We start from the raw sequence: 17628 nt of genomic DNA, 5'->3' as shown, positions 1-17628 counted from the left end.
TGTATGCAGATGCGCCTCTGTATGACGTCGGTCACAAGTAAACTGTCGAAAAAGGGGACAAGGCACCACTGCATCACATAGCATACAGTGCACTGTTGGGCTGCCACGATAAAAGTTCGACTCAAGCGAAGGCTGCAACCGCGTCCGCATCTCTCCTTCTGTCGTCCAGTAGGTAGTTGAAGAAAAAAAAGAAGGAGCTCATCAGCAAAGAAGCCGATCCTCTCCACTTCTCCCTCTGCTCGATGACTCTTATCGTTCTTTTCGGTGCCCCCTTTTCAAACGCAATCGCCCACCACTTGCCTGCTAACAATGGCGCAACTTTACACAGCTACCTTATAAACCCAATTACTCCGTCATTTCTTCCGCACAGGTGACCTGTGTTTCAGCATATCTTAGGCAACTGCAGCTTTTTTAAAAATTGAAGCGCAGCTTCACCATGGACGCTGCGAACCGCAGTCTTTCCTACCTCTGTTGCGTCAACGGCTCCCTGAAGCCGTGGGCCGAGGGTCAAGACGAGGGGGATGACAAGTATGAGAGCCTGCAGGGCCCGGGCGGTCGCAACCTTACTGGCTCGGTGAACGACAAGCGCATTTGTGTACCCCAGAAAATCGACCCAAAGACCTTCTTCGCGAATGAGCGCACATTCCTGAAGTGGCTATCCATTTCCGTTATGGTAGGCTTGATGTCGCTGACGCTATTGAACTTTGGTGATTCAACTAGCAACGGCGCGGAACTAGCTGGCTTGGTGTTGCTCCCGGTCTCCATTGTGTTCATGGTGTACTCGCTTCTCATCTTCCGCGATCGCGCCAACAAAATCTACATGCGTGAGCCAATGCGCTACGATGACACGCGTGGCCCGACAATGTTAGTGCTTGTGCTAGGCTCCGCGATGGCTTTGGCGGCGCTCTTCTCGCTGCAGCGCCAGTACACGCAAACTGTCGTCTCCTCGTTCTCCGAATCAGCGCGGTTCTCGCCGCAGTAGTATAGTGGATCAACCATAGGGAGGTGGGCGCTGAGAGACCCCTGGCCAGCCGTTCATGCTGCGCATCCGCTCAGTGGAGGTTCGATCGAAAGGGGGAAAAGGAGTCAGATGCTTTCGCTTCTTCTTTTTTTCCCTTTCCAGAACTCGCAGGCAGTGTGGTGGGCCGCGCGCTGAGCTCGACTTCTGCTACTCTTGCTGCCCTCCATACCCTTCGCTCCTTCAACAGGTCCCTGCCGACCATCTGTGTGTGACTTTGAGGGACTTTGCATCGACAGAAGAGCGGCGTCCATGCAGCTGTGCATAGTGCGGCTCTACTAGTCATAAATCTGAAAGAAAAGGAGAAAAATTGGCGCAGAGAAGAACGCGTTCTCGTGGTGCTGAAGAATACAACCACTGACACACGTTCACACGCTTGCAGGAAAAAAGAAAACGGAAGAGGGTGCTGTCCAAATACGTGACCCGGAAGCACAACTATACGCTAACAGCTTGCGTGCATCACGACAGGGGGGAGGGGAGCTCTTGCCGTTTCTATGAGAGAAAACCTGCGCAGGTGTAGTGGAAAAAAAAGCGCCCCTGAGCGATGACAGATCGAAAGCTATGGGTATCGGCCACCCTCTTCTCAAAAGAGTGCACCAGTTTTCTCCCTCTTGGTGCTTGTTGTCTTTCCTCTACCTTAAGTGTTAAACCGCCTGATTCACTTCTGTGGCTGGGTGTAGCCCTGAAACACTCATGCACTCAAATCCAAAAAGATAACACGCTCACACACGTAGAGGGACTCTCTGAGATGAACGGTTGACGGGAAAAACAAACGGAATGAGAAGCACTTACCCGCCGCTGCGGACCTGAGACCTCTTTTTGATGCCGGTTGCTGCTTTTTTTTTCTCCTTGTTCTTTTCAGCCCGGCTGCTTTATAGAAGGTTAGGAGAGGGGTAGACAGATGGAGGCGCAACACGTACAAATAAAAGGACCAGAGAAAGCAAAAGTAAAGCAAAGGGGTGGGGGGCGCAGAGCTCTCGTCCATGCGCGGGCGTAACATGAGCACAAATCGATTTGTCACAGAGACGTATGCCGACCCGATCAGTGTGGCTCCTTGGCTTTCCGATCTTGAAGTATATATATATATATATATATATATATATAGCTTTCTCTTCGCTTCACTCTTCTCTTGCCTCTCGCGGGTGTGCGTTGTGTTTAGATGTTTAGTTCTGCGTACCCTCTTCTCTATCGGCTCTCACTCTCCCCTCCTTTCCCTCCCGTTCTCTATGAATCGCCCTCCATTTCTTTGTGTGTGTGTGTGCTCGTGCTTCGCTCTCTCTTCCTCGGCGTTGTTTTCATTTCCTTTTCATGCCATCTTTCCTATTTTTCTTCGCTTCAGCCTCCTCCCTCACGTCTGCGTTTCGTTCGCTTTTTGTGTTCTGCCCGTTTGGCCCGTACGCTCTCTGGTGCAAAACAGAAGAGAGTGAATAGCACCAAAGAGGAGAACGCGCACACGCATTCCCTCTGATCTTTTCGTGGTAGTTTGTGCTTGAGACATGTGAAGTGCATGCGTGTGCGCACACCGATTCTGCGGATGCCTCTGTGTGTGCGCGGCATGGGATGGCGGAGGGAGAGCAGCGTGGACACGCGCGAAATGCAGCGTGTTTCTTCTTGTTACCTCTGTGGAAGTACGATATGTTGGTGCGTAACGCGAGAGACGAGACGTGCTGTTCTGGGGGCTCATCCGCCTTTGACGTTGGGCTTTGCGTCTTGTGCACACTTATCCACTCTTTACATTACTACCCTGCGTGTTGTCATTAAAGCTTATGCAGCCCCCTCCCCTCTGTATGCCTCTGGGTATGATGCCATAGCTGCGCCGGTCGACATCTAGACACGAAGAGCACAAACGCGTGGAGGCCTGCGACCAAGAAAAATGGAAGGGAGGAGGCGATACGCCCATCTTCACTTTTTCATCTTGCCTCTCATCCTTCCTGCGCTTTGATGTCTCCCTCTCCGCTGCAGCCGTTTTCACGCAAGTTCACCGTGCGATGGGCTGAAGAGTTTCGTCGTCGTCTCTGGGCCCACCCCCCACCCACACACACGCAGGAAAAAAACAGCACTAGGGACAATAAGAGAACAAAAAGAGCAAGGGAAGGATAAAGCGAGTGACTCGTGCATGTACTGTCGTCTTGGCACGCCGGTGGATGCGGTGCATAGTGCCCCTTCACGCGGGTGCAGCTGCCATGGAACACTCGTGAAGCACAAGTAAGGGCGTAGGGAACAGGGCTGGAAGAGAGAGCGAAGATCTACAACCTCCGATTTCCTCTCTCCTTCGGCAGTTCTCTGCTGCCCTCTGTCGTCAGCATTCTTTCTCTCACGTGGAAGCTTCAATGCGAGGGCACGCGTTTCGAGCGGGGCGCTTCTGCGGGAACACACGTGCGTGCAGCAGGTGTGGATTAACCTGGCCTTTCTCCTTCCTAGAGGTCGCCTCTGCGGAGACTCGGACTTGGACGCGCGGGTATCTTTGCGCGCACGATGCTCTCGTGGGGGGATGAACTATTCACCTCGCCCTCTCCTCCTCTCCCATCTCTTTTTTTTTGTTGGCTTGCTTTCGCTTCCTCTCCGTTTACTTTGTTGCGTGTTGACCACATTCACGTTGCTGCTGCGACGCCTCTCCGCAGCGACGGCGAAAGAGAGCGGCGACGGTGCGGAGCTGCTGCCGAGCCGCCCCTCTCTCACCCTCCGCTTTTTTACGCCGTTATCTGCTTGTGGCACGATCGACACGCTTGCCGGTATGCGGGCTGAAGCAATACGCATGCGCACGAACGCCCTCCCACACCGCCATACCTCTCCCTTGCCTCGCCTCCCTTTCCGAGATCCAAGGCGTGGAGACCATGCTCGGGCTAAAGTCTATGTCAGGTGTGCGCGATGTCGCGCGTGGCGGATCGTGGACGGCTCGCCTCCTCAACACATTCACATCGCGCGCCGCGCCGGAAAGCTTCGAATTAGATGCCGTTCTCACAGACGCCTGCGCCGCAGCGAATGTGGCAGTACCGTCTGAGGCGGACCTGCCACACGCGCACTGGTGGAAAAAGCTGTGTCGCGCGTGCCAGAAAAAGACGAGCACCACAAAGCACGGCAGTCAGCTGCTGCGCTCACGGCTAACCAACGCCCTGGCGCAGCGGCTCGCTGTTGAGGAGGTGTACCGGCTGAATGGTGGCGAAATCGCAAAGGAAGTGGCAGTGGACAACCCGATTGTAGTGATGGGCCTGCCTCGCTCAAACGGTCACATGGCTGCCCATGTACTGGCCCGCTCCGGTCTCTTCCTCACTCCGCGTCAGTGCGATACCCTGTCCCCCTCTCTCCTGCTCGAGGTCGAGCGCCGCGATGCGTTTCACAAGAAGTTCCGCGGCTTTGCTCATCTGCACCCAGACTTTCTGTGCGTTCGGGTGCCGCGGGCTGATCAAGTCGACGACGACCTTACCCTGCACCTCATGACGCCTCAGTCGTACGCATGGGGCCTGCTTCACGGACTAGACGAGTACCTGCTCGAGTGTCTGGAGGAGGATCAGCTGCCGGTGTACACTGAGGTGCGTCGCGTGATGGAACTCTTTCAGTGGTACCGGAAATGCGGACACTTCACCGAGCCTGTCACACGAGAGTTCGATCCGATCGACAATGTAATGGAGCTGCAAACGTATGGCACAAAGAAGATGCTGCTACACCCGCAGTGGCTGCTATACAGCCCTTTCGCCATCCTCAGCTCCGACGCTGTCAACACTGTCTTCCCCAAGATGAGAGCGATTTGGGTGCACCGTGCTCTTAGCCAGTGTCTCCCTTCTCTCTGTTCTGCGCTGTCTCTGCACAACAGTCTTTACACAGGCAAGCCGCCAAGCGACTCGCAGCTAGCGTCGATGGGGGATAAGGTGCTGGGCATCTTCGGCTCTGGCACCGCATACGCGATCGAGTACTACGGCAGATTCGATCAGCGGCGCATGGTGCACTGGTCGAACCGTGACGTCAAGCGACACACGACGCGGTTGGCGACGAAGACGCTCGACTACTTCGGCATCGAACTCGACCGCTATCGCCGCATGCAGATGATCAGTGGGCAAACGGAGTACGTGTCCGTCTCTCGCCCGCTTCACGATGCACAGATGCCGTATTTCTGTCTACATGACGGCGTCATCGGAGATGTATTTCAGGACTACATCTACCAGTTCACTGAGTTCGCGTTTGAGAAGAGGTTTGGCGTAACAGTGAAGGAGTACACCCCCCTTGCCGCGCCGGCCGATGCGATGGCGATGCGGGGCATCGCACATGGATCAAGCGTCCCTCGCTCAGCCCCATCACTTGGGGCAGGCCAGCCAATGGTGGGGCACTTCCACCAAGAGGTGAAGGGATTCCGGTGATACCAGATGCGAGGCGAAGCGGAGAACCCAGTGGTGGCCTGGGCAGGATGGAAGAGAGGCGCCTCTGCGTTCCCCTCAGGCCGGGTCGAGGGAGCGTTGTGGCCCACCTTTAGTTGTGCGCATGTCTCTGTGTGGGTGGGTGGGGGGGTGTTTCCGCTCTCGCCATACGCCACCGGTGCCCCTCCCCTTTTTTTCGCGTTTGTGCGGTTTTTCGATGGACCGTTCGCCATCAGGCAAACGCAATGGCCAAGGCGGGAGGCATCAAGAAAAAAATGGGAAGCAAACGCAACTGTGCTGCACGGAAGCGCATGCGCAGGAAGAGCGCATGACCCGCAGCCCTATCGTGCGGGGATGGAGCCGAAGAGCCGCAACGGCGATGATTCACAAGGCTATTTCCCTCTCCGCCCGTCGTGGCGCCGTGGCGGTGCTCGTGCTCTCCGTCTTCTCATACGCACCTTCTCTGCTCAGTCCCTTCCCCTCCAGACCTCTCCTTAATTGTCCTCCCTCCTTGTGGGCCTCTTTCTAAGCTGCCGCCCCCTTTACGAATACTACCAACGTGCCCACGAAGACACAAACGCCTTTACGTGAGCAGACTGCTTCCTTCAGGGCCCGTGCCCCCTCAGGAAGCGCTTCTCCTTCGCCTCTTGGGTCGTGTTGCCGGCATCTTCCACACGTCACCTCGTCCATCCCCTACCTACACCCCGCACTTGAGGAACACAGCCGAGCTTCTACAACGTCGCTGCGCCACTCTCACGTCCCTCTTCACCTACCGCTACCACGTAGAAAGCGCTTCATCATGACGGAGGGCCGCCTGGAGACGATTCACAATCTCCGTCCCAAGAACTGGGACAACCGGCGGCATTGGACGAACTGGCATCACCTTTACGACTGCGAGGAAGACCACATCACCCGCGAGAGCGCTCCATTTCACGACCTCCGCGCCGGTGGCCAGTTCCAGTATGAATACGCAGGCGGTGGACCCTACGCGGCGCCCATTGAGCCGCACCACGTCAATGACCGCAGCGCCGGCGACCGCATGGACTTCGCGTTGGGTCGGGGGACAGATATGGGCGGCATGGGCTACTTGCCGCTGGACACTGATCCTGGCCATGCCGCGAAGCCGAATATCGTGCCTCGCCATACGGCCATGTTCACCCGCAGCAAACCCCTGAAGCGTGGCCTCTTCTCTGAGTACCCGCACATGCCGGAGGGCGACGGCGATGGCACGGGGCCGTCGCCGCGGACGGGTGCCATGAAGGCTGGCGGTCCCTGTGACTACCTAGGCGGCGCTGCTGAGCACATTCCTGACCCGTACAACGACAAGCCGAACCGCGGACGCATCTGGCACTTCCGCACCGGCCCTGTGAAGCACGACTACCCCAAGTGGATGCCGCAGGGGGAGCCAGAGAAGAAGCTGCGCAAGACATATGGCCCCTTCCGCGCTGGCAAGCCGGATCACCTGCACATCGGCGGCGATGTGGAGTGGATTCCCGATCCGTATGACAAGGGTCCGATTCGAAACAACCGTCACCCGTTCCGTACGTGGCACACCCGCACGAAGTGGTCCATGCCCGTGCTCGCGCCGTGGTCGACTGGCTTGGCAACGTCGGAAGCGCGTAAGGGGGCCAGGTTAGACCTCACCGAGAACAACTTGCCGAGTCTCAAGACGTACCGCAAGGCAAATCTCACGCAGACGATCGGCTCAGAAGCGGCGTTGTCATCGATGCCGTCGCGAATGTGACATAGGGAGGAGGGGGGGGGGCAAAATCAGTGAATGTGCAAGGAGGGGGCGTTCGGCACGGAAAGCTGGGGCTCTTCGCCCGTAGGGGTTGGCCCGACCTTGAACTCGATGCATGGCACTTGGAATGGCACTGATCGGACACAGTACATTACTCCCCCCTCCTCTCTCTCCCCTGCGCATGTCCCTCTCCTCTCGGGAGGAGAAAATGCCCAAGTGACGGGCGTGCACGCGAGGGTGTGTGTATCTGCTTTATCTTTTTGTGTGTGTGTGTGGTGGTGATCTTCGATGTTTCTTTCCGTTGAGTTTGACAGCCGACTCGCACCGACAAAACCCGCGCTTCAGCCCGCACACGCATCCTATCGTCTCCGCTCCTCGCCTTCCCTGCGTATGCACATACGTTAGCCTGCCTGCGTGTTTGTGCATGAGTGGATCCGCTTGTCTCCCTCCCCCTTCTTTACGCATGTATTATATTTCCGTTCCCTTTTTGTTTCTGTACTGCCCGTGCCTCGTCTCTTCGGAGGCTGCAAAGGTGTCTCCCCCTCCCCCGTCACCTCCCTCCCGTTCGCTCCCTTCCGGATGGAAACGACGCCATCCGTACGTGCCTGCACTTCTTCGCTTTAGGGGTGTGATCGGTGTATATGCGTGCATATATATATATGTGTGCGTGTCTGTGCGTGTCGTTCTATTTGCACCAGACAGCGCTCTCGTGCGCGCCGCGTTTACGGTGAACGCAAGTACAGAGAGCGAGAGAGGGAGAGAGAGAAAGGGAGGCAAAGCATGCCGATGTGTCGCGCTCCATCGGATCGTGCCCTCTGCGTTGTCACCACTTCCCCTTCCCCCCCTCCCCCCCCCCACACACACACATACACACGCACTCACACACAATCACACTCCCTCTCCCTCCCTCTCTTTTCCCTTTCTCACTCTATGGAAGCGCTTTGCCATTGGCGCGTCTTCACAGGTAAGTGCCCTCGTGGCAATGGGGGCGCCTCCACCCTTTCCGATTTAGCCTCTTTCACACAGACGTGCACGCAATCGCTCGAGGGCTGCGGTGCACCGAGGCACACCAGTGGCGTCTCGTTGAGAGGGTCTGTGGCCCACCATCGAACATTTTGCTCTTTCTCTTGTGAAGGGTTTTATGAGAGGTCAACTTGCGCCGCTCCTGCTCCCTAGTGGAGCGCCCGAGCGTCTTTGCCATGTGCATAGCATTAGTCGCCGTTGCATTGGCAGCACACTGCAATGGCGCCGATGCTGTCAGGTGGCTTCTGACTCTGAGGGAGCTGGGCTCCAGCGCAGTTACACACAGAGAAAAGGTGCCCTGACCATTGCACTCCACACCGCGAGACGGCGGGTTTTGACTCCGTCGTCACCACCGCCTCGCGCGGCCAACTTGGGCACCGGTGGTACCAGCGACTCGGGCCGAATCCACACCAACTTGCACAGTGGTATCCTTTGTGTAGATGCACTCGCGACGCCGCAGCTGTCCGTGCCCATGAGGTCAGGCTCGTTGAGAGCGCGGCGCTGTTTCAGTCACCGACGGCGGCGTCACGGTTCCGCGACGCCGGGAGAGCCCAGCACTGAGAGTATCGAGACTGCTGCGGCACTGAACGCATCGGATGCCGGTACTCCGTGCGTTTCGAGCAATGCCACTAGCATGCATCCAGCACCGCCTTGTGCCTCACCGTCGCTACACACTGGTACGAGTGATACGCACTCTGCGATGTCTCCTGTCCAGGAGCGGCTGTGCCAGCTCATTGGCACTGGGGCGTGGCACGAGGCCCTGGAGGTGCTCCGCTGCCACGAGCAAGAAGACGCCATCGCCGCCCGACGTGCGCAAGCGTCATCAGCAAGTGGCTTGTGTCTCCGCAGAGCCGGTGCGCTGATGGCCTCTACGGGTGCTGGCGAGTGCTTGACGGCCCCCCCAATCTTTGTATCGCTGCACGAGGCGTCTGTTTGGCTGTTGCTGTGGTGTGGCTACGGCACCGCTGCGTGGTATGCGTGGGGGCGCTCGATGCAGGCGGTCTCGTCACAGCCATCACCGAGGTTGGCGCTGTCGCTCACCCTATTCGCCCACATCGTGGAACGCGATGCGATGCGCGCGCGTGATATGCTGCTCTTTCTGGAGATGATGAGAGGCGGCGCTGCACCTTCCTCTAGTGAGGCTGAATCGGGCCACACGCAGGAGGGGAACCCCGCATCACCTTCACGCATGTGGCAGCATCTTTTGCGCCAATGGCTTTGGTGCTGCAGCGAGTGCACCACCTCGAGCAAGAGTCCGTCGCGGGCCCATCGCCGTACTCTCGCTTCTTTCCTTGAGGGGGCCGTGGAAAACCTGGAAAGGTGTGCGTTCGCTAGTTCTGCGACACTAGCGGGACAGCGTACGGACTCAATGGCAGAGGCAGTGGCACTGCTGCTGCTGGGACTGCGAGACGTGCACGGCACGTGCGGCAAGTGGCACCACATGTTGAAGGAGGAGCTCGCCACGGTGTGCGAGGGTAAGCGAGTGCAAAGCAGCGGCAACGGCGATGGCAGTGCTTCGGCGCCGCGTTTGGCGAGAAGTGCGGAGTCTTCGCCATTGGCGTTCACCCCGGTGCGCGCGTTGATAGGCGAGGCGGTTCAATCCGTACTTTGGCGCACTCCCTCGACGACGGATGACCTCGGAAGGAATGATGGCGAACGAGTCGACCAGCAGTGCCACGCTCGCCTGCGAACGATATTCAGCAATGCACAGCATAACCTACAGCGCCTTCGTGGCGACTGCAGCGCCGCCGTGCCAATGGATGATGGAGCAGCGCTGGGTGCCTTTCGTGTGTTGCATACGGGGCTTGTGGAGAGTGAGGGCCTTGGGGACACTTGGGCAGCACTGCGGTCGGCTCTGCGCTCACCACCAGTGCCGCCGCCGCCCTTCAGCCTGAGCCGACCAACGGCGCCGGACAGCGCAGCCGCAATTTCGCCTGTGCTGCGGCGGCGCATCAAAAGCGCCACGGCGCGAGGCGACTGGCCCGCAGCGTTGCGGCTCTGCTTCGGCGACGGGCTTCGGGACGGTCTCCCCAGTGAAGAGGGCAGGAATAGCTCGGATGTAGTTACACAAAACGTCACGAGTGAAACGGTGAAGAACCGGTCCTGCCTTCGCCTGTCCACCCCCGCTGAAGCGCCGGTGGATTGCTTCGGGCTTCTCGATCGACTTCGTGAGGGACTCGCGGCGTGCGAGGCGGCCCGACCAACTGGCGTATCCTGGCAGGGCGCCCTGACTTTGTGGAACTTCATTCGACAGTGTGACCACCTCCATTCGGAGTGCTCATCTCTACCCGGCACCACGCTCACAGCAGAGGAGACAGATGAACCGCTATGCACTACCCCTCTCTCGCGAGGGCGCGCACCACTGTTCCTGTCGCTGAGTCGCGCACTTGGGCGCATTTTCTTCCTCCTCGCGTCGGCTGGACGTTGGGCAGAGGCTCTCGCATGCTTCCACGATACCCCAGACGCCTACCTCGATGGCTTCATGGTGTCGCAGGTCGCTCATGCCCTGCGCTGCTGCCCATCACAAAACAGAGCCGTTTTGGACTTGTGGGCCGCGTGGCGGTGCCGCGTAGGCGACGCTGTAGATCCAACGGAGAGCATGACACACAAGCTGCTCGTTGCGATGCTGCAGACGCCAGCCGTGACAAGCTCTCCGGTCTCCAGCTTGTCGTCCTCATCCCAGTCCCCAGCCATCGTGGCGGCGAGGGTGGCCACCGCAGTGCTCGTGGCCGCAGCAGAGACGCCTTCGTCGACGCCGGCTACGCCGGTGACGGATGTGCCACACGCCACCGTGGCCCCTGGCACAGCAGTGCCACTAGATTGGCAGCGGCGGCGTCACCTTGTTCGCAGCATCGTATCGGATCGCTGGGTGGGCGGTTGGGCCGATGCACTTCGTGTCGCGCTTGCAAGCTGTGATGTACCTCTCCTAGTACACACCGTTCTACGGCGTGTGCCGGCGGCACACTTACCAGAGTTGTTCTCACACGTCACGCGAACATTCCAGGCAAAGGGCATCGGCTTGTCGGCCGCTGATCGGGCAGCCGTGCTGTCACTATGGTGTGAGAGGAAGAAGTGGCGGCCCGGCAGTGGCACTGGCGGGAAAGCTGAAAGCTCTGTCTCATTCACTGCGGCAGCTGTGGCGACCGACAGTGAGGGCGGCGGTGCCCGCCAGGATGCGCGCAACACCGAGAGCTTCCTCGACGAGCTGCTCGGCCTCGACTAGGCTTCTCGTAGAGGAGCGAGAGCGCTGCGAAAGGGTGAAGAAGAGACCAATGCGAGCGAGAGTCCACAGCCGCGGAGGCAACCGCACTTACGCGCCTACGCATGCCGACTAGCACGGAGGCTCTTGTTCACCACTTCTGCCGCTTTGAGTGTCTCAGACGAAGGCTCGAGCTGCATTGCTTGGTGGCTTTTCTTTGGCTGCGCTCGCTTTCCTCCCCCCTTCCCCCCCCCACACCTCCTTCTGTTGCCGTGGGCGAATGGCGGGCACACACACACATATTCACATGCAGACGCTCAAGCGTGGCGTACTTTTTTTCGTTTTTTTTTCTCTCGCCGTCTCTCCTCCGTCAAGGATCCGCACTGTAGCACATGGGCTAGCAGCAACTGCTACACTAATGAATCGCTTTCCGCAGCACGTAGACCTTTCTACAGAGCCCCTGCCCCCTCCTTCCTATAACCATCTCCCCAACACACACACACACACAGACACAGACACAGACACGCCAACGCGTGTGGCCATAGTAGGCGAGCAAAGGACCACAACACCGCAAGGCTTACATAACCGTCGTTCAACATGCCCGCTTTAGCATCCTCTTTTACTTCTGCACACGCCTCAGAGGCGGCGGGCTCCCCGTTGCGACAGCGAGGCGGCATGGAGAACAGCTTTGACGATGAGAAGCACCGTCGGTTGACGGAGGCGAGCATCAACTCTTTTTTAGAGGAGGAAGGCGTACCTGTGATCCGCAAAGTCACGGCGGAGTATATCACGGCCGCACTTTTGACTCTGGGCTACTCAGTAGCCACGGCATCGGCTGCCTTTGCGGCCAGGATTGTACTGCTTCGCCTCGACTGCTTGACAGCTGTGGAGGGGGAGCTACGCATGGAAGCGTCGCGCACGAGCTCATCGGGGGTGCGCCTGACTGCGGATGCGTCGCCGTCGCCGAGGCCGCCGCGTAAGGGCGCTTTTGGGTGGCTGGGTCACATCTACAAGGAGGAGAAGGGCGTATCGGGCCTCTTGCGTGGCGGCAAAGCGGAGCTGGGCTTTGCGCTAGCGACCTTTGCCGAAAGCGCGCTGCTTGTTGTCGCCATGCGTAGACTCATGGAGCGCTGTGGCGGGCTGATGCCCAGCCAAAGCGAGAGAGCCGGCGATTCGGCGGTGAGGTGGTGGGCCGCGTTCTCGCGGACAGCGGCACCCGTACTCGTCACGAGTCTTCTTTCATGGCCATTGCGCGCGACACGGACTGCTATTCGGGTGAACTACATGGCAGACACACCCCTGCCGACCTGCGAAGATTCCCAGCAGCTCGTGCATCGGCAAGGGCAGCAGCGACGAGCGCACCGCTACACGGGCGCGGCGGAGGTTTGGGGGCGCATCCGCTCGATGAGGGGAGTTCGAAGTCTTCTCTTGAACGGACTCGACGTCGATCTCACTAGCCGCGCCTTGTCACTCGGACTCGTGTGGACGGTGGTGCAGCCGGCGTCGCGCTGGATGGAGCAGGTCGCGATGATGCACACCTCGACTACCGGCGCAGCTTCCGCGCCGTCGGCCTTCGCACGTCTTGGGCAGCACCGCCTCTTTCCATTGGGGGTCCTTATGGTGGTTTCTGTAGTCGTTAACGCCGTGCAGCGTCCCTTTGCCGTGCTGCGACAGCGCATGGCGTTACTGCCCGTCGAGGATGCAGAGAGTGTCTGTAGTGGCGGCGATGGCCAGGCGAAGACTCCCGCTACTGCGCTCCGCGGTTGCCGCTATGCGAATGGCTGGGACTGCGCCGTGCACGTATGGCGCCGTGAAGGTGCCACCGGCTTCCTTGCTGGGTTGCCACTCTGCCTCATAACGAGCTCGGTGGTGCCGCTGTTACAGACTCTTGCTGGCTACCCTACTGCCCCATCTTTTACAGGTGCGGTGATGTAGAGAGGCAGGGCAGCTAAGGAGGAAGCGTGGGGTAAGGGTGGGTGAGTTGCCGAAGTCGATGTACGTGCACGCACCTGTACCTTGATGATGGCGCACGCATACGCTGCTGCCTGGCCGACGCCTCCCCTCCTTATTGGATCTTCAGCGATCTACCCCCCCCTTCCTTTTTTTAGTCAGCTCGGTGCGGGAGCGGCGGACATGCTGGCCCTGGTATCCCGTCATGCTGCACGCTGGTGATGGCCCTGCGCACAACGTCAAGGCACATATGGGTGCACGTGCTTGAACGTGTGTGTGTGTGTATTTTTTCCTTCGCTCGGCACGCCTATCGCACCGCGAGCAGATCAACGGAAATCCGCGCGCGCGACCGAAGCTCGCCCACCTCTGCTCCGCCACGGCTATGTCATGGTGCGGGGCCGGCCAACACCCGTTCACACCCTGCACGCCATCGCTGTTCACACGGCGCGCAGCGCTGGCCGCGGTCGAGGCTCACGCTCAGCATCACCGCTACGCAGCCCGCGCGCGCGAAGAAAAAAGAAGAAAAAGAAAGGCTGCAGACAGACGCCTATAATTGTCGATACGTGAACGCAATACGTCGTGGACTGCTGCGGCCGTCAGCACGGCTGCACGTCCCTGCAGCACGACGCCCGCTCAGGCCTGTCCCGCCCACACCACAGAGTACGCCGCCGCACACGAGGGCAGTTTGCATGCCCGTTTGTGCGTGTGCGTGCGGCCTTCCGACCCTGAAGCGGTGGTCATGGCGGCCCCTCGTGGTACCACGCACGGTGCGGTGAAGGCAGGTGGCGCATAGGACAACGGGGAAGAAAGGGAAAGCCTGACAACATCTCTGTAGGACTGATAGAGGGGATGACTCATCGCCTACGGTGTGCGACTCGACATTAAACTCACACGCGCGCATGCGCATCCATCTCGTAGTCGGATGATGTGCGCCACGTGCCTGCTGCTCCCTTTCTCGCCCTCCTCCCCTCCCCCCCGCACAAGAGGGTACTGTCGGCAACGCGCACAGTGCGGATATCCGGCATTTCAACACTCTATTGCACGTGCGATCCCTGCCGCTGAAAGGCTCTCTGACAGCCAGCCACGGACGTACACGCCACACCTCTCAGGCCACGCTCTCTTAGTGTCTCTCGCCTCCTCTCCTTCCACCTGCCGCCCTTACCCGCTCAAGCAATCTCTCTGTCTCGCCCGTTTGGCGCAGCTGCTGCACACGAGCACCAGAAGAAAAAAGGGGGGTGCACGCATCTTTCTTGCCTCAGCCATTTCCGCTCTTCTGCCGTGTGTGCGCGCTTTGGATTCCCTATTTTGCCTTGACAGATAACCCATACCCATACGCTTACGCCCCGGCTGCTCTATACGCACACCCAGGAAGACCTCCTTAACAGGCTTAACCCGCAAAGCCCTCCCCCCTCCTCCTCCTCTTCCTCTTCACGTGCTATTTGTTCTTGTATACGTGGCGCTCTCGGTGAGCACGTCTGCGTCACCTCTCGTTGCCGTGCTCGCCGACATTCTGCAGGCACAGCCCACTGTGTGCGGGTCCTTTTTTTCTTGTCCTTAGCGCTGTACTGCCCGGCGACAATCGCCACTAAGAGCTGCCCCCGGCTCTTGGACTTCTCATTGTTGCCTCTCCGCGTCGCTCTCCTGTCCACCTTCTCGAAGTGGCCCTCTGTTGTACCTTGGTGTCGCGCTTGCGGTTGTCTCGATCCATCAGTGCACTTTCAGCCTCCCTGTGTTTGTGTTTTCGTTGGCCTGCCGACTCCCCTCTTCGTTTGTTCCACTGCCACACTTCACCAACGTCACCCGCGTGCGCGCACCTCGCCTTCCCTCCCTTCCTCCCCCCTTCGCCGCACCTGTGTGTATTTTGGGCGTCCGACAAGCGCTTCTCCTCGATTCCTCACCGAGTCGCTCTTTCTTGTGCAGTTGTCAGCTGTCTGGCAGCACGCGAGTGGAGCGAGGGAGGCCAAGTGGACTGACCCCAGCCGTGCTGTCACCAACACCCCTTCCCCCCCCCCCCACACACACATAGACGCACACACAAGAGCGGACGGGTACATCGCATCCTTTTCTTTTTGTCGGTCTAGCCATCATAGCGCGCGTCTTGCGCAGTGCCACGTACGAGAAGCATGTCCGCCCACGCCACCTCTCCCCCTGCTGGTCAGCAGTCACAGCAGCCTCCATCCCCGCAGCCCGGCAGCGCAGGTAGCGACGCCTCGTATGGCCAGTACGGCGGCGGCCAAGAGCTCCAGCTAACTGCTGCCGATGTGGCGCTGGACATACTGCTCCGCGCTGTCTTCGATCTTTTTCAGCGATCTATCGCAGCCCCCATTGACCGCGGAATGGTTTTGACCGCCGTCGAGGGCGAACTGGTGCGCCAGGGGCGACTCCCCGCTGGTGGCTTCCGAGGCGTGAAACAGATGTACGGCCGCCTGTGGCGCAAGGAGGGCCTTAGCGGCCTTCTACGTGGTGTTGTGGCAGACGCGGTGCTGTCGCTGCCGAGTGGATTGGTTGACTCCTTCGCCACAAACGCGGTGTTTGTGTGCCTGCAGCGGCTGATTCCGGTCCGCATGGCGGATCAGATGGGGACCCCTGCTTTGGTGGCGCTATCTCTGGTGGCCACGAGTGCGGCCGTGTGGGTGGCCACTCCGTACAACGCCATCCGAAAAACCATCATGACAAATTACATGGCGGACATTGTCGCACCCGCCGGCTGTGCGACATGTGCTGCTTGCGCGGGCGGCGAGGCAGTGGCGACGACGAGGGAGGGCGCGAGAAGGCGCGCAGATGCCGAGGAAGCAGAGCCGGACTCTCCGGTGCAAGAGGAGGGGTACCGCTACTCTACTGCAACGGAGACAGCTCGCCAGATCTACCGCCGAAGGGGGTGGAGCGGGTTCTATCGCGGCGCTGCTGTCGAGCCACTGACGGTGTGCACTTACCGAGGCCTGTACCTCATCGCGTCGGTCATGGTAAGCGAGCGCGTGCAGATGGCGTACCCGTACGCGGTGGCTCGCGGGTTGGCGATCGTGGCCGACATACTCACACAACCCCTCGAGGTGGTGAGCCGTCGCCTCGTTCTGACGGCGTCGGACGAGAAGGATGAGAGGCGCTACGCCGGTGTGATGGACTGCGCCAAGGCGATTGTGCGAAACGAAGGCGCGGCGGCGCTGTGGTCAGGGCTGCGCTTCCGGCTCATGGTGAGCGTCGCTAGCATTGCCATTCGCACAATGTTCGTAGCGCTCCAAGGTCCCGCGGGCGTTTGATAGGTCTCTGCGCAAGTGAGGAGCACAACCCTAACCCTTTTTGGGGGGGCGCATGTGTGGGTACACCGGTTATCGGCTACACTGCGTTACTCTTGGTGAAGATGCGCACGTGCTTCCTGGCGTCTGGGCGTGCACGGTGCATCCATCCCCCACCCTGCGAGTGGCAGTACGGCCCCGCGGCGCCCTCTCCTCACATATCGAAGCTGCACGGGTGCCGTCGATGCCCACTTGGTCGTTGCTCCCCTTTTCGTGGGTGCGCGAGGACATGTCTCTCTCCCTCCAGCCCACCCCACTCCATTCCGCCTCCTCCTTTTGTGTGACTTTAAAAAATTCAAAAAATGTCTCCACCACCCCACCCCCTCTCGACAGGGGGGGAGGAGGAGGAGAGGAGTGATGCATAACACTTTAAAACACGCAGAAGAGGAGCGTACTGCTTTCTGCACAAGTAACGCGATGATGCGCAGCCGGCCTTTGTTCATCGGTCATCACGCTCCCATCGCCTCCCGCCCTCCGCACCCATCTGACTCGCACCTGACCGAGGATCTGCAGTGCGCATCCACATGCAGACTTGGAGGCATCCTCTCTCTTCCTTTCTCTCGCGGGAGAGGTTTTCCAACTCTGTGGAAAACGGATGTGCGTTGCCTGAAGCTATTGAGCACGTGCGCATTCGTGGCGCGTCGTTTTTTTTTCACTCGGATCTCCTGGACTCGCCCCCCTCCTCCTCGTCTCCATCCCTCCCTCTCTTCCTCCCCACCCCACCCCGCCACTCGCTTCACCCACAATGTCTTCTGCCGCCGCCTCCCCCCCACACACACACACTCTTTCTCGTCGGTCCCTTCATCTCTGACGCCCGCTTGTTGCTCAAGTTAGCTCTCTTCTATTTGTTTTTGGCATGCTTTATCTTTCTCTGACTCACTCATGCTTCCTTCGATTTCCTGAGACTTACTCAATCACTTCCCCTCCTCCCTCAAGCTTTACTGCGCTGCTCTCTCCCCTCCATCACAGCTCACGTCCCCTCCTCTGTTTCGTGATTCCCCTCCACCACCCCTCCCCACCCACCACCACCACAACTTAGAGCAGCCACGCTGGCT

The 17628-nt window shown here is 59.3% G+C and overlaps 6 protein-coding genes across 6 annotated transcripts; all 6 read left to right on the top strand.

Moving 5' to 3' along the window:
- Window positions 1-436: 436 nt before the first annotated feature.
- On the top strand, window positions 437-982 carry LSCM1_04897 (uncharacterized protein; the record flags this gene model as incomplete). The annotated part of the gene is made up of 1 exon (XM_067322380.1): window positions 437-982. The coding sequence occupies one exon, from the start codon at window positions 437-439 to the stop codon at window positions 980-982; it is 546 nt and encodes a 181-aa protein (XP_067180153.1).
- A 2870-nt stretch (window positions 983-3852) lies between these two features.
- Window positions 3853-5370, top strand: LSCM1_04896 (uncharacterized protein; the record flags this gene model as incomplete). Its single annotated transcript, XM_067322379.1, has 1 exon — window positions 3853-5370. The coding sequence occupies one exon, from the start codon at window positions 3853-3855 to the stop codon at window positions 5368-5370; it is 1518 nt and encodes a 505-aa protein (XP_067180152.1).
- A 796-nt stretch (window positions 5371-6166) lies between these two features.
- LSCM1_04895 (uncharacterized protein) lies at window positions 6167-7111 on the top strand (the record flags this gene model as incomplete). The annotated part of the gene is made up of 1 exon (XM_067322378.1): window positions 6167-7111. One exon carries the CDS (start codon window positions 6167-6169, stop codon window positions 7109-7111), a length of 945 nt encoding a protein of 314 aa, XP_067180151.1.
- A 1138-nt stretch (window positions 7112-8249) lies between these two features.
- LSCM1_04894 (uncharacterized protein) lies at window positions 8250-11354 on the top strand (the record flags this gene model as incomplete). Its single annotated transcript, XM_067322377.1, has 1 exon — window positions 8250-11354. The coding sequence occupies one exon, from the start codon at window positions 8250-8252 to the stop codon at window positions 11352-11354; it is 3105 nt and encodes a 1034-aa protein (XP_067180150.1).
- A 573-nt stretch (window positions 11355-11927) lies between these two features.
- On the top strand, window positions 11928-13265 carry LSCM1_04893 (uncharacterized protein; the record flags this gene model as incomplete). The annotated part of the gene is made up of 1 exon (XM_067322376.1): window positions 11928-13265. One exon carries the CDS (start codon window positions 11928-11930, stop codon window positions 13263-13265), a length of 1338 nt encoding a protein of 445 aa, XP_067180149.1.
- Window positions 13266-15403: 2138 nt separating this feature from the next.
- On the top strand, window positions 15404-16537 carry LSCM1_04892 (uncharacterized protein; the record flags this gene model as incomplete). The annotated part of the gene is made up of 1 exon (XM_067322375.1): window positions 15404-16537. The coding sequence occupies one exon, from the start codon at window positions 15404-15406 to the stop codon at window positions 16535-16537; it is 1134 nt and encodes a 377-aa protein (XP_067180148.1).
- Window positions 16538-17628: the final 1091 nt, after the last annotated feature.

Source organism: Leishmania martiniquensis, chromosome 14 (genome assembly GCF_017916325.1).
Source record: "Leishmania martiniquensis isolate LSCM1 chromosome 14, whole genome shotgun sequence".
In the NCBI taxonomy this organism is placed as follows: Eukaryota; Euglenozoa; class Kinetoplastea; order Trypanosomatida; family Trypanosomatidae; genus Leishmania; species Leishmania martiniquensis.
This window is presented reverse-complemented; position numbering and strand designations above follow the sequence as displayed.